The following is a 14739-nucleotide window of genomic DNA, read 5'->3' on the forward strand; positions in this document are numbered from 1 at the left end:
GCTAAGTATGATACCATTCTCAATGAGCTTATAGAGAGAATTCAGGACAAAGAAACCAAGGAGCACTATTTGAGCAATGATACACAGAATTAGTTGACTTTTAGCCAAGGAGATTGAACCCAAGAACCTTTCTAGGGTAAAAAAGACAAAATACTATTCTATTATTTAGATTGTAGGCCACACATTTTGCACAAAGAACAAATGAGCATTATTCTGTGATCAGTAACATGTACTCCTGACATTTCCAAAAATTTCTTTGCATATCTCACAGTAAATAATATCACTGGAAAGGGTTTTTTGGTGCATTTTTAAATCAGGCAAAAAATTGGGATCTAAATATTTTAGAATGTCGATGTCAATCTTATGATAATGGTGCTAATCAATCTTATCATAATGATCAATCTTATGATAATGGATAATGCATTGTTGATGCAATTTTAAATCAGTCAAAAAATTGGGATCTAAATATTTTAGACTGTCGAGATCAATCTTATGATAATTTTATTATAATGGTGCTAATATGAAAGTAAAAGTAAAAGGTGTTCAAGCTAGGTTTCCGGAAATGAATCCTAAGGCCTTATATGTTCATTGTGCAAGCCATTCACTCAATCTTATTATTGTTGATGATGCACTGTCATCCATCAGTGCAATTTCTTTTTTTGGTGTTCTTTCATGATTATATACAATCTTTCCATCACCTCCTCTTCGATTGGAAATTTTAAAATCACGCGTGGCAATTTCTGTCCAACCACAATCAGATACCAGATGGGAAAGTAGAATAAACTGTGTTAAACCACTTCGCTATTATTTAAAAGAAATTTTAGAAGCACTCGAAAGACTGGGAGAATTTGCCTTAGAAAAGAGAGATGGGGCAACAGTCACAGAAGTATGATCGCCGATGGAATATATTAGAACATGGCCTTTCTTATTATCAATCATTATTTGGTATGATGTTTTATTTCAAATCAACAAATCAAGTAAGCTTCTTCAGTCTTATGCAAGCTCTCTCGACATATTAGCTAGTGAAATAAAGGCAACAAATGTATTTCTTTATGAGTATCGTAAAAATGGATTTTCCGACGCAAGTATAAAAGCTTCAGAAATCGCAGAGGTATTGGGCATTGAAAGGTTTTTCTGATAGTGCATTCACAAAAAAAAAATCGATTTATTCATACGGGTGTGTTGATCACACTCGGCAACTTGAAAATCAGTATGAAGCAGTTTTTTTTGCCACTAATTGATATGTCAATTGCATCAGTAAAAGAGCATTTTGAACACATCAACATTGTCACAAAGCTTAATGACTTTCTTTACCGATCTGAGAGTCTTATCAAAGCCTGTAATGAAAATTGTCTGTATATTGCTAAAGTTTGCAAATGAAACTTGGTGTATAGATTCAGAGGATTTGGAAGAGGAGTTAAATTGATTTGTCAAAGGAGGAAAAAAATACTCTCCTAAAATCTGCACATGAAACTGCAAAAAACTTATCCCAACCTAGTTATTGCGTTACGAATCATTCTTACTTTACCAGTAATTGTTGCAAGTGTAGAACGTAGCTTCAGCAAGTTAAAATTAATTAAAACTTTAAATAGTTCAACATAAATAATTTTGCTTCATTATACTTAATAACATGTATATTTCTTTGTATCTTTAAATAGGTCAACAATGGTCAATGAACGTTTGTCTTCCTTAGCAATGCTGTCGATTGAAAACGAGATTGCAAGGAAATAAAGTTATGAAGGCATAATAAATGAGTTTGCAAGCATGAAAACACATCACAAACCCATTTTTTGATGGTTTGCAACATATTTGTATTATCTGCGTAATACATTTACAGTAGTTAAAGAAACTCTTGACTAGTAAACTCTATATTAATTTAACAATTAAAATATATTTAATGAAATTCAAGTGTTAACTTGATTGTTTTTAGCCTTATGAAGGGCGACATAAAAATATGTCAGGTACCCACCTATTTGGGGTTAATCTGTAAACTTTTTCCACCTTTTCAAAAAAAGAAAAAAAATTTGGGGCTATAATGGCAAGTTGTTGTTTTTTTTGAGGAAGAGGGGGAGGGAGGGGGGCCAAAACCACTTGCCATGTCACTGATCTCAATTAAACTCTTATACGGTTTGTGGTCCAGACAACATTATCATCATAGTCTCACAAAAGCGTTATCCAGAACTCTCTTTAATTCTCTAAACTATTTAATAAGTGCTTGACTGAATCTTGCTTTGCTTTGTGTTGGAAAATAGCGTCTGTGATTCCAATTTTTAATAATTCTGGAGTACATTCTGACCCCTTCAATTATCATCTAATCAGTCTTCTCTCTATTATTAGCAAGATCTTTGAGCCTTTGATCAACAAGTTTCTAACATCCCATTTTGAGTCAAATAACCTAATGCCAGACAATCAACACCGCTTTCGAACCTCTGGCTCTATGGCTGACATGCTAACTGCAGTGACTGAAAGAATTATGATATAATAGTGCATTAGATGGAGTAAGACTAGGGCTATTGCTCTTGACATATCTAAAGCTTTCGACAAAGTTTAACATACTAATCTCCATAAGATTGCTTCTTATGGTGTATCTGGGAGATTATCAAACTATCTCTTTCTAATCACAGTATAAAAGTCATCCTCATAGGCTAACACTTTTCTTCATTTCTAGTATCTTCTGGGGTACCTCAGGGTTCTATCCTTGGCCCTGTTTTGTTTCCTATCTACATCAATGATCTTCCTGAAAACCTTACATCTTAAGTGACTTTTTGCTGATGACTCAAATTTATATTCTTGTCTTGACCAATAGTCTTCTTTTTGTGATTGCTTGGAACAAGCAGCAGATCTTGAATCTGATCTCACTTCTGTAACAAATTGGGGCTTGCAGTGACTTGTGAACTTTAAGTCCAATATAACTCAGTTATTTACTGCCAACAACTATTGCAATACTGTCCACATTCCTATATTGATGAATGGCAATCTTTACACTGAGTTCTTTTTTTTACGCCTTCTTTACGATTATTGTTCACTACTGACCTCTCATGGAAACCATATATACAATTAATTGCTAAATTAGCATCTGATAAAGATGCTTTACTTTATCAAGCTCATTTTTTTACTCCTGATTCCATTCTCTACCATACCTCTACAAATCTCCTACTTGCCCCATATGGAACACAAGGTGGTTCTTAGTTTTGTGACATGGTTAATAGCCGTGTATAAAGCATCTGGTAAATCATTGAATCAAATTACTGCAAAAATTTTTATCCCTTAGTGCTTTTTTTTAATTTGCTTGACTGTTTTACTTCCACTAGCTTTTATTTTGAAAAAAATCCAAAATTTAAAAATTTTTTTCTTTACTTGTTGATATGATACTAAAGTTTTTATTTTGTCTGACTTATGCATTACCCATTATAACATTTTTCTTAATTTCCATGTAACTTCTGGATACTGTAAAGCTCCATCCTTGGTACTGTGTTGTTACTCATCTATTTTCATTAGTGTCCTAATAATCATATCTCTAAAATGGCTCTATATGCTGATGACACAAATCTTTTCTTAAGGTTCATTTTCTTAAGGTTTCATCTAATTCTCCTTTCTACAAACCATGGTCACTGTTTCTGCAAACTCAATCTGACATGACTCATTCAGCAACTTTGCATCCTTTTACTGTAACTGTTCCTTTATGTCAAAAAAAAATAGTTATTTAGTTTTTTTCCTCAAACATCATTTGAAACATCCTTTGGAATTCTCTTTTATGTTTTTCTAACAATTTACAGTTTTATAAGTCTTTTGTCAGCTACTTTCATAGTTTTAAACTTTTTTCTTTGTTTTCTGTTAATTCCAAACATAAATAGTGGTCACTTGCAGCCATTTTGAGAGTAATTAAGCTACTGGAATAAGATCTAGAAATCTAGATTTCTATATATAATGCTCTTCAAACAGTGAAACCAATGTCACCAGAGAGCTAAAAATTATTTTCAAAATCAAAAACAGTGGTGTCAAAATTAAAAACAAGAATAAAAAATGAGTATATAAATTTATTTTTAAAGGTTTCGGTCTCATACAAATGATTATAATAAATCTTATATTTTAAATTTCATGTGTTTAGCGCATTACTGAATTATTCAATTAATTCAAATATTCTAAAACAAACATTTTTTAAGAGTTCATTGAGTAACATTAGTAACATTGTTACTAATGTAACAATGTTACATTAGAAACAAATTACTAAATGTAGAAATGCAGAAGTGAGCAAATTTGTAGAATAAAAGAGGAAATTTTAGTTTGTTCGAGAATGAAGAAGACAGTTGTGGGAGAAGCCTAATTACAAAAATACTTACTAATAAATTAAAAAAGGTAAAAATAGGGCGGATATAGAAAAAATGCTATATGATGAGTTTAAATGGAATAAAGAAAGTTAAGCTATAGTGAATAAGTTTTGAAAAAACAAACAACCAAACTAAATAATAAAAGACCATATATATATATATATATATATATATATATATATATATATATAGATCTATAGTTTGTTGGCTTTGGGAAGAGCGGAAGGAAAAAAGTGATTCTTACGCCAACATATACGTCACTTTTAATTACTTTTAACTTTCGTCCAACATTTCCGTGTTGGACGAAAGTAAAAACCATTAATTTAATTACAAATTAATCGTTTTTTAAAAAAACCACAAAAACGCAAATTTAATTGACCAGAATGTTTTAAAAACATTGTGAATGTTTTTAACAATATAAACAATGTTTTTTTTTTATTTTTTTTAATAAAATGTTTTTATTTTTATTTTTTTTAATAAAATGTTTTTATTTTTATTTTTTTTACTGTAAATCATGCGCGGAGTGTTGCTACATCGACTATCTTATAGCCTGACTCGCAAGGGAGTGCTGCTACATCGACTGACAAATAGCCTGACCCGCAAGGGAGTGCTGCTACATCGACTAAGGGTTTGGTTGGGGCAGGCAGTCTATCATTATTAAAAAAAAAAAAATTCCGGTCTTGCATTTTAATTTTTACTTTTTGTCAACAAAATATCGAAAAAACTTTCGGACAACATCTATGTGTTATATATATATATATATATATATATATATATATATATATATATATACTAATAAATTAAAAAAGGTAAAAATAGGGCGGATATAGAAAAAATGCTATATGATGAGTTTAAATGGAATAAAGAAAGTTAAGCTATAGCGAATAAGTTTTGAAAACAAAAACAACTAAACTAAATAATAAAAGACCATATATATATATATATATACATATATAGTAGAAAATCACTTAACAAAAATTTTTTTTCATTTAACACTTTTTTTCATCAATAAAGACTCATCAGAAATGAATGATCAAATTAATAAAACTTCAATCTATACCAAAAAATAAGTTACAGGAAGTCGCAAATGTTTTAACTACCTTAAATTTTCACACATTTGTGGAATTTGCTGACTATTATAAAAAGAATTCTTTGGAAATGATTACTTGTGCTTTTTTAGAAAAACGTTTTTTTAAAAGGGGGACTTAATGTAACTATTATTAGGGCTCATTTATTTTTACATTTTTTTAGGAGAAACTTATTTTCTTGCCTGCATTTAGAAATAAATTCCGATTTTTTGTTTAATAAACATTCTTGGTTTACACGTGTAATAATTTCAAATTTTTTTTGTAGGCAAAATATACACTTTTTTGAAATATTGTTATATGCAGGCGCTGTTTTAAGGATGGAACAATTCAGTATAAAATCATCAATATTTTTATCTTTTAATTCCCATATATACTTTGACAGCATGGTATCTTTTGAATACTTTTTGTTTTTAAAAGATTGCTTACGATTGGCAAAACTTTTTTTCCATTCACTCTCGGTTATGCTAATATATCGTTTATCAGGTACATTATTAGAGGAAACAACACATTTATATACCACATTTTTTGATAAACAACTTCCACTCATTGGACGATTGTTTTTTTGTTTACAATTATAATTTTCTGTAGTTTTTTCATTTAGGATTTCTTTTTTGTTTAACAAAGCATTATTGTGACCTTTTATAATTCTTTCCATATTTTTTGTGCAACTGTAGCTAACTTTAATTGTACTTCGATTAAAAACTTTATGTAATTTATTAGAGGGCGAGAAATGCTTATCGACTAATTTTAAGAACACTTTTCCTATGTTAGTGGAAACATTTTTGCTATATGGGGGATGAACCAAATTAAATTTCTAGTTCTATTTCGCTTTTTGTATTCTTTTTTTAAGGTCAAATTTTAGTTCAAAATTTTCAAAACGACTCTTTTTAAGGGCATCTTCAAATATTTGTTTAGAGGAATTGAATACATTTTCATTAGAGGAGTTTTGGTTTAGCCTGTTATTAATTGAAATCAGGATTTGTTTTAGAATTTAGGGTGGATGATTTGAGTTAATATTAATATACAATAATTCATCGTTTGGTTTTTTGAAAGATTCATATGAATTTCAGAGAGGTTAAATGTGACATCAAGAAAGTTCACTATTTTTAAAATTATGTTTACTTCGATTTGAAAGCCAATATTTTAAAAAACTTTTATAATATCATTTCTAATTTTATCGAGCTGTGGACCAGATATTTTATGCATTACTATTAAACCATTGTTGCGATAAAGGCCTAAATCATTTATATTGATTATTTTACTTAATAAATCTAAAATTTATAGTCCAGCAAATTCACAAATCTCTGCTCCGTCATAACTGCCCATTGTTACATCAAAGCAGTCATGTATATATTTCTTTTTCCAAGTTTCTTTATTAAAATAAAATAAGATTTTTCTACAATGTTTTATTATACGCATTGTTTCTTCAGGAATAACTGTGTGACTTTTTGGAAATTCAATTGTTTTATCTAAAATATCTGCAGTTATTGAAGGGTAAAAATCATTAATATCAAAATGAATAAATGTACAGTTATTTCTATTTTCGATTATGGAGAACCAATTTATAACATCAGTGGTATTTTTCCATTGTTGCAAATTCAATTTATTTCTTAGAATATTATTAACTTTGTCCAGTTTAATTTTGCTTACATATCCAATCTCACTTTTTGAGGGAACCAATAACCTACAAGGAAGTTTGTTTTGAAAAGTTGGTTTATGGTCTTTTGGTGTTACGAAGGCTTGGGCAGGGACAGTTGATTCGATTCTGTTATCAAGGTTTATTTTTTTAGCAATACTTTGCGCTTCTAAATTCAAAACTAATTTAATTAAAATATATAGTTTTATTCTGATAAAAAAATATATAATTTAATTTAGATTTTAAAAATATATAATTTAATTTTGATTTAAAAAATATATTTAAGATTATTAATATTAAAGTTAATGCTTGGGTTTAACTTAACTGTCAAATTTATTTAAAAATATTACAAAGTAATATTCAATATTAAAATTTGTTCATAAAAAAAATTAGCTCAAATTTATCGCAATTTTTTTTTCGGTTTACCTTCCTAAACATCCTTTTTTTTTACACAAAATTAAATTCTAAATAAACGACTGCATCAAAAATTTGCACAAAACGTAAGTTAAACTTTTTTTTTTTTATAACGCAAGTTCAATTGCAGCAATTATTTTTTTAATAAACGATATATACAGTGACATAATTTTAATAACAAAATAATAAACTGATAAGCTTTTAATAAATAAAGTAAATAAGTTAATGTAATTTTTTTATTTGTTACTCTCAAATTTTTTAATAAAAAATCATTTGTAGTTGCAAAGCTACAACTAGAAGTTTAAGAAATTTTAAAAACTCAAAAATTTAACATGTTTTAATTCATTTATGCTAATGTCCAGAAAAGAAAAAAATGTGCTAATATCAAACATTTTTAAAAATGCAACATAAATTTAAATATCTAATGTTAAAAAAAAAGAAAAAAAGAAAATAAACATTCCCTTATAGTAATTATAAAAAAGCCAGTAAATTATTGTAATTTAAAAAAGTTAAAAAATAAAGAGAATTTTATGATCGCATTTTTTATTTAAAACAAGGCCTGTATATATATATATATATATATATATATATATATATATATATATATATATATATATATATATATATATATATATATATATATATATATATATATATATATATATATATATATATATATATATATATATATATATATATATATATATATATATATATATATATATATATATATATATATATATATGTATATATATATGTGTATATATATATGTGTATATATATATATGTATATATATATATATATATTTATATATATATATATATATTTATATATATATATATATATATATATATTTATATATATATATATATATATTTATATATATATATATATATATATTTATATATATATATATATTTATATATATATATATATATATATCAGAGGGGCACCAATGCATCTGCATCAGCATTACCCTGCCAATGCATCAACCATTTAGCCAATGCATTGACATTGGTTTATTACCATCAGCAGATGCAAATTGTTTTAAGAACATCATTTTTTTATATTGTATGAAAAAATACAAATACTCCATAATGAAAATGCATGTATAAGCCTAATTTATTTTATAGGCATATTTGCAACCACTAAATCTTTCGAAATATTTTTGAACAGTTTTTTATCAAGGGCTCCTTACTTTTTTAATGTCTTTTTATTATTTAGAAATAAAATTATATGACTTCTGTAACAAACCGTATTAAAAGAGAAGTTTAGGGAACCATCTGATGTTCAAGGGTCTTGAGAGACCCCTAAAAAAAATATTTTTTCTAAAATTTTTCTCCAGTATTATTTTACTATATAGAACACATTTAAAGGGTGAGAGCAGACATTTTTTTAAAATATTTTTTTAAAATATTTTTTTAATATATATATATATATATATATATATATATATATATATATATATATATATATATATATATATATATATATATATATATTTATCAGAGATAAAACAATCAAGGTCGATGTGTTTCGAAGTCAAAGCTTCAACATCGCTAAAAGTCGTGTGTAAACGTGTTTCATAATCCTAAAAAGTTGTTTAAAATTTAATTTGACGGTTTTCAAAATCGTATTAGTTCAAATAAAGTACATTTTCTTGGTTTTCAAAATCGTAAAAAGTTGTGTAAATTCGAAAATGGCATGTTTTAAGATTGTTTAAAATTTCTAAAGGCTTTCAAACTTGTATGTGGCTGTACTAGTACTATGATGCTCTTCCCTTCTATTCTTCTAGACTCCTACTCTATCTCTTAGATTTGGATCACAATCGATGAGAAGCTACCTATGTTCAGATTCAAAGACACCGATATAAAGTAAAGTGAAGTGATAACTGGTTTGGTATATGCTAGCAATCTCTGTCCTTCTAAGTTCTAATTTCTTAATAATAAAAATTTGAAGTATACATTACAGTAACATTACAGAAATAAAGAATATACAAAAGATATGCTAAAACCCTTGCATTTATTTAATAATCATTCTAGATTTCAAAAATCCAATTCTTATCGATTATCTAATCTAAAATAATCCTAGCATGATACCCTAGTAAAGAATATTTAGTTGTCTGCTTCCAATCATTCATTCTCACTTTTTTGTGCTAGTTCCTGGCCTTGGGAGCCCAAATGATGTCTGTCTTGCCTTTTCAGTTCAACAATAGCAACAACAACAACGACACTAACAACAACAACAAGATACTTATTTTCCTCAAAATTTACAATATAATTACAATAATATATTATTGATAATAACAATAATAATAATAATAGCAATAATAATAACAATAACAACAATAACAATAATAATAATAATAATAATGATAATAATAATAATAATAATAATAATAATAATAATAACAACAATAATAATAATAATAAGAAGAAGAAGAAGAAGAATATCTATAATATTATAAATAACAAAATCAAAATATAATTATAATACTGGAGATTTCATTTTTAATGAGGCGATATCATCATCATCATCATCCTAGTCTGAGTCATCATCATCATAATTTTGATCTCTGTCTAAGACAGGTCTAGCTGCCATTTGCTCTTCCATCAAGCAGTATTTCCAAACAGGTACAAACGAGTTTAACAAATTGAAGTTTTCATTAATGAAGACCAACTTCTCAGTGGTTTTTGGAGACAACCTGCATCTCTTTTCGTGGACCACCTGTCCAACTTCTCTAAAGGCCCGCTCACTTGAGGCACTTGAGGCTGGCAGGCAATAATACTCCCGTGCTAGTCCTGTCAAGATGAGCATCTCTCTGGGATGTGTCCTCCACCAGTTAAGGACATCAACCTTCGAATCTATCACAGTTATTTCTCTGAATTTTGCCCACTCAACAGTAATCGGAGGACCCTCAGCTGTAGCATTTGTCTGCCTGAATTGACTGGACACAGTCTAAAAGGAATGAAAGGAAGTTAAACGTTTAGTAAACTTCGTATAACTTCTCTTACTTTAATCTGAAGTTGTTTAGATTCAAATAATTTTTAAAAAGTTTGTTTAACTTTGAACGGCCCCTCCCTCTCCCCCAATGACATCATACCTCAAACTAAAATTTTTATAACTTTGTTTGCTTGATTGCATTAAGATTAATTGAAGTATATTTAACTAGTTTTAAAGAAATTTATTTTATATTATACTTAAAAGCTATTAACTTTGCTGCTGCCTTCCAGAATTCAGTCTCATCATCATTTTCAAGAAACTCATGGGTGATTTCATCTGAGACATTGGTTGTACCAATGTCTCAGATTTTTGAAATCCAGTCTGTTGTTGTAGGATGACTGGCTTTCAACTTGTCAAAAATCTCATCCGTAATACCATAAGCATGCAGTTGTTGGCCTTTCAAGAAGGGGTGTAGTAGGCAGCCTACAGCATGCATCGATAGCAGCCATGATATCAGGCTGTTTGTTGACAGTCCTTTCCAAGGCCACGTTAAGCTTGTGGTCAATGCACATGATTGAACCACTTTTAAGATCAGCAATAGTCACTGACTTAGTCAGTGCAGCTTTCATATTTGAAGCTTGATCACACACAACAACCCGCTTCTTGACCATTTTGAGTGACTCAAAACTTTTAACCAAGCTGTCCAACTGAGTAGCAATGTTCTGACCAGTGCGCTTTCCTGGGAATGGAACAGCTCCAACTGTTACCTTTTGTAGAACAAACTCCTTGGTGATGTAATAAAGAGTCACCACCATGAATGGATCATTGTTGTGTGAGATCCAGATGTCAGTGCTGATTGCAACTTGGTCGCAATGAGGAGGCTCCTTGTCAAACATGCTCTTCATGGCCATCTGCAGATTCCTATAGGGGAGAGGTAACTTGAAGCGAGCCATGCAGGCACCACTTTGAATCTTAAACCTCGAGTCAAGTGGGCAAGCAGTCTTGAACGGGAATGGGATAGTCACACATGGAGAAAGGCTGATTGTCAGTTGCAAGGTAAATCATGAGCTTCATGTCACCACGAAGTTGAATGGTGCTCTGTGTTGGATAACACAGATTCTTCTTGGCTTTTAGAACCCTTTTTCTTTTCCTGTGACCTAAAAAAAATCGTATACATTTGTTCACATTGAATTAACTTCGGATACCGTTGTTTTCATCAATAAAAAATCATATAAAGTTGACATGAAGTTGTATAACTTCGCTACATCGCATCATAACATCAATTATTTAACAAACTTACTAACTGTTTTTAATTTATCTTCTGCCTCTTCAACTTTGTCCTCCTTGGCAGCTTCTGCCGCATCTTGTATCTTTTGATTCTGCCACATTTCGATGTACTCATCCTTATGTTTGGATCGCAGTTGACCACTCAGGGTCAATGTTGACCCAGAATTCATTTTTAGGTCTTTCTTGCAGATATTGCACACACCATAAGTCTTATCTCCCCTGTATTCCTTCAGGAAAAACTTCCAAACCAGTGAGCGATGAGTCTTTGGCATATTTATTTGATGTTTTACAATGTTTAAATTGTGTTAAATAACATAAACAAAGTTATAAGGTTTTCAAATTCGTTAAATATAATGTAAACAAATTTATACGATTTTCATAACCGTAAAATTTTGATTTACAACTTTTTGCAGCTTCAATCGTTTTAATTAAGTTTTAACAACTTTTAAAGGTTTTCAAAGTCGTTTAAAACTAAAGTTACGACTTTTTACAGCTTTCAACATCGTTTTAATAAAGTTTTAATGACTTTTAAAGGTTTTCAAAGTCGATTAAAAGTTAAAGCTACAACTTTTTACGACTTTCATAATCATTTAACTAACTTTTTTTCGAAGTTTAACGGATTTTAACTTCGTTTACTTTAAGAAACTTCGCCTAACTGAAGGCTTTCAAAGTCGAACAAAAAATATATATGATTTTGAAAACCGTAACTCGATTGTTTTATCTTTAAAATATATATATATATATATATATATATATATATATATATATATATATATATATCAGACTTGGACAGGAATGGCATGCGATCGAACGCTATTGCTGACCATACAAATAATTTTTTTTTTGATAACTTGACCACGACTGTTTAGATGTTTTGATGATTTAAACATTTCAGAAATGCGCTAAAAAAAGAAACGCTATGCTAAACAGTTTAGCTTAGCATTTTTAAGTCATTTTTTTTTTGTTTGAGAAGTCTGAGAACTATAAAAAAAATTTAAAAAACTGAAAAAGAAAACAATTCCTCACAAAAAAGAAAATATATAAACTTTAAAATAAAACTCAAAAAAATCTCTTGGCAAAATTTACTTTTTTTACGTTTTTAATTGCGGTTGAAATAAATTACTTTAAAACTTATCTTTTGAAATGTTTTATTAAAGTTACGAAAAATACTTTTACAAATTACTTCTAACGATTGTTTAGTAAATAAAAACTTTTTATTTAAATTGTTGTTTATTTAAAAAGTGAAATTAAATTATTGAAATGAAATAAATATATTTTTAAATTGTGTCAACGTTTTTTTTTTTAAAGTCATGAAAAGAAAAAAATTTTTACAATAATGTAATCTTTTTAAGATAGTAATTTTTAATCATTTCATTAGTAAGTCAAGTTTAAAAAAAAAAGCTTTTAAACAATTCTTTGTATAAATAGAAACAAAAAAAGTAAAGCAATTAAATCATTCTATTGCAACGGGAAGATTTTAATTAAACAATTCATAATTTAAAGTATTTAAAAAAAATAGTCTTATGAAAGATTTTTCAAAAGACATGGAAAAACAGCTTCAAATGTTTAAATTTATCGTAAAAAATGCATGCCTACTAAAAATAATTTACATATTTAACTTACACAATATGTGTTTATTAAATTATCATTATAATTAGTTTTTTCTTTTATGTAAAGTCTTCACGTAAGACAAAAACATTAGAAAAAATCAACAGTTAATTGTTATTCATAACTTAATGATTTTTTTATTGCATTTAAATTGGTAAAACATTAAAATAGCCAATTTGTAAAGAAAAAAAATTATTATATATATATATATATATATATATATATATATATATATATATATATATATATATATATATATATATATATATATATATATATATCCTTAAACTTCAAATTCCTACTTTTCAAGTTCAAATATAATTTGTGTTACTCTTCAATTTTAAAAACATACTTAAGCTGAGAAAGTCGATAGTAAGAAGGCTTGACAATAGAATATCTTGCAGTAAAGAATATTAGCATTTCTTTAGATATTTTATATAGAATTTCATAGTAAAACATTTGTGGCATCATATTATTCAAATCATATACTACACCACGTATATAAAAGTTCCACATTTGTACAGGAAATGAGCATCTCTCATCCTAAAATAAAAAATCTTACATTAGTAAAAGCAAAAATATCAAAAGTTTAAATGTGTGGGGTTTAAAACCTAACAAAACTTTTTCAAGAAAAAATTCTACAAAAATTTATTTACAAAAATTTTAATTAAATATCACATTTTTTTCTATATTTTCTTTTCTTAAGTTTTATTTAAAAAAATATTCTCCTCATACTTGGAGTACTGATTTATTTTTTTGACTTTTTTGTTTAATAGCTTATTTATTGCAATTTATTATTATTGCACATTTATTGCAATACCTCCTTATTTTACTTCTTACAGAATACAGAGATCAAACACCACAACATCCTTAGTAGTACCAAACTCATCTTGTTTCAGAGTTAATAAGTTGAAAGACAGACAATCCATGACAATAGTAGCCACCTCGGCCTAGGGGAGGTAAATGTAAAAAAATATATAAATGCTTGCTAACCTCTGCAAGTTCCCTGCTTCTTACCAATAACTTTGTTTAACTTTAAGATTGACAGAGGTTGGGGTTCTGGGGATATTTTGTTATTGACTATGGCTGAGGCCTTAATCATTTGATAACTTGGACACAATTCAATTAACCAATAAATTGTAAATATACACAATATGATATAAATATGTGTGTCTGCTTTAGAATTTTCTATAGGAAATAACTGTCTCTTTTATATATAATAGATAGTGACAAAGTGATAGCAACCATTACAAACTTTATTTAACTTTTTTTACTCACCCATTACCCTATCAAGCTTATTCCTCACTCCTATCAAATATCTCAATTTTTTTTTCAATCATACTTAGATTTAATCCAATATAACAAACTTTCTTCCTTTATATAAATTAAACAACTTTCTTTTAAATGAATAAACATTTCTGCTCTTTTATAAAA

At 28.0% G+C, this 14739-nt stretch overlaps 1 protein-coding gene across 2 annotated transcripts in view; it reads right to left on the minus strand.

Annotated features, from left to right (window-relative positions):
* The window catches only part of LOC101235455 (uncharacterized protein KIAA0825 homolog), a 114214-nt gene that overhangs the window by 93863 nt on the left and 5612 nt on the right, over nucleotides 1-14739 (minus strand). For both annotated transcript variants that reach the window (XM_065792906.1, XM_065792907.1), the window contains exon 7: nucleotides 13658-13848. In XM_065792906.1, the coding sequence (XP_065648978.1) occupies nucleotides 13658-13848 (191 nt within the window). The remainder of the gene's footprint in view (nucleotides 1-13657; nucleotides 13849-14739) is intronic.

This window comes from Hydra vulgaris, chromosome 03, assembly GCF_038396675.1.
Source record: "Hydra vulgaris chromosome 03, alternate assembly HydraT2T_AEP".
Lineage (NCBI taxonomy): Eukaryota > Metazoa > Cnidaria > Hydrozoa > Anthoathecata > Hydridae > Hydra > Hydra vulgaris.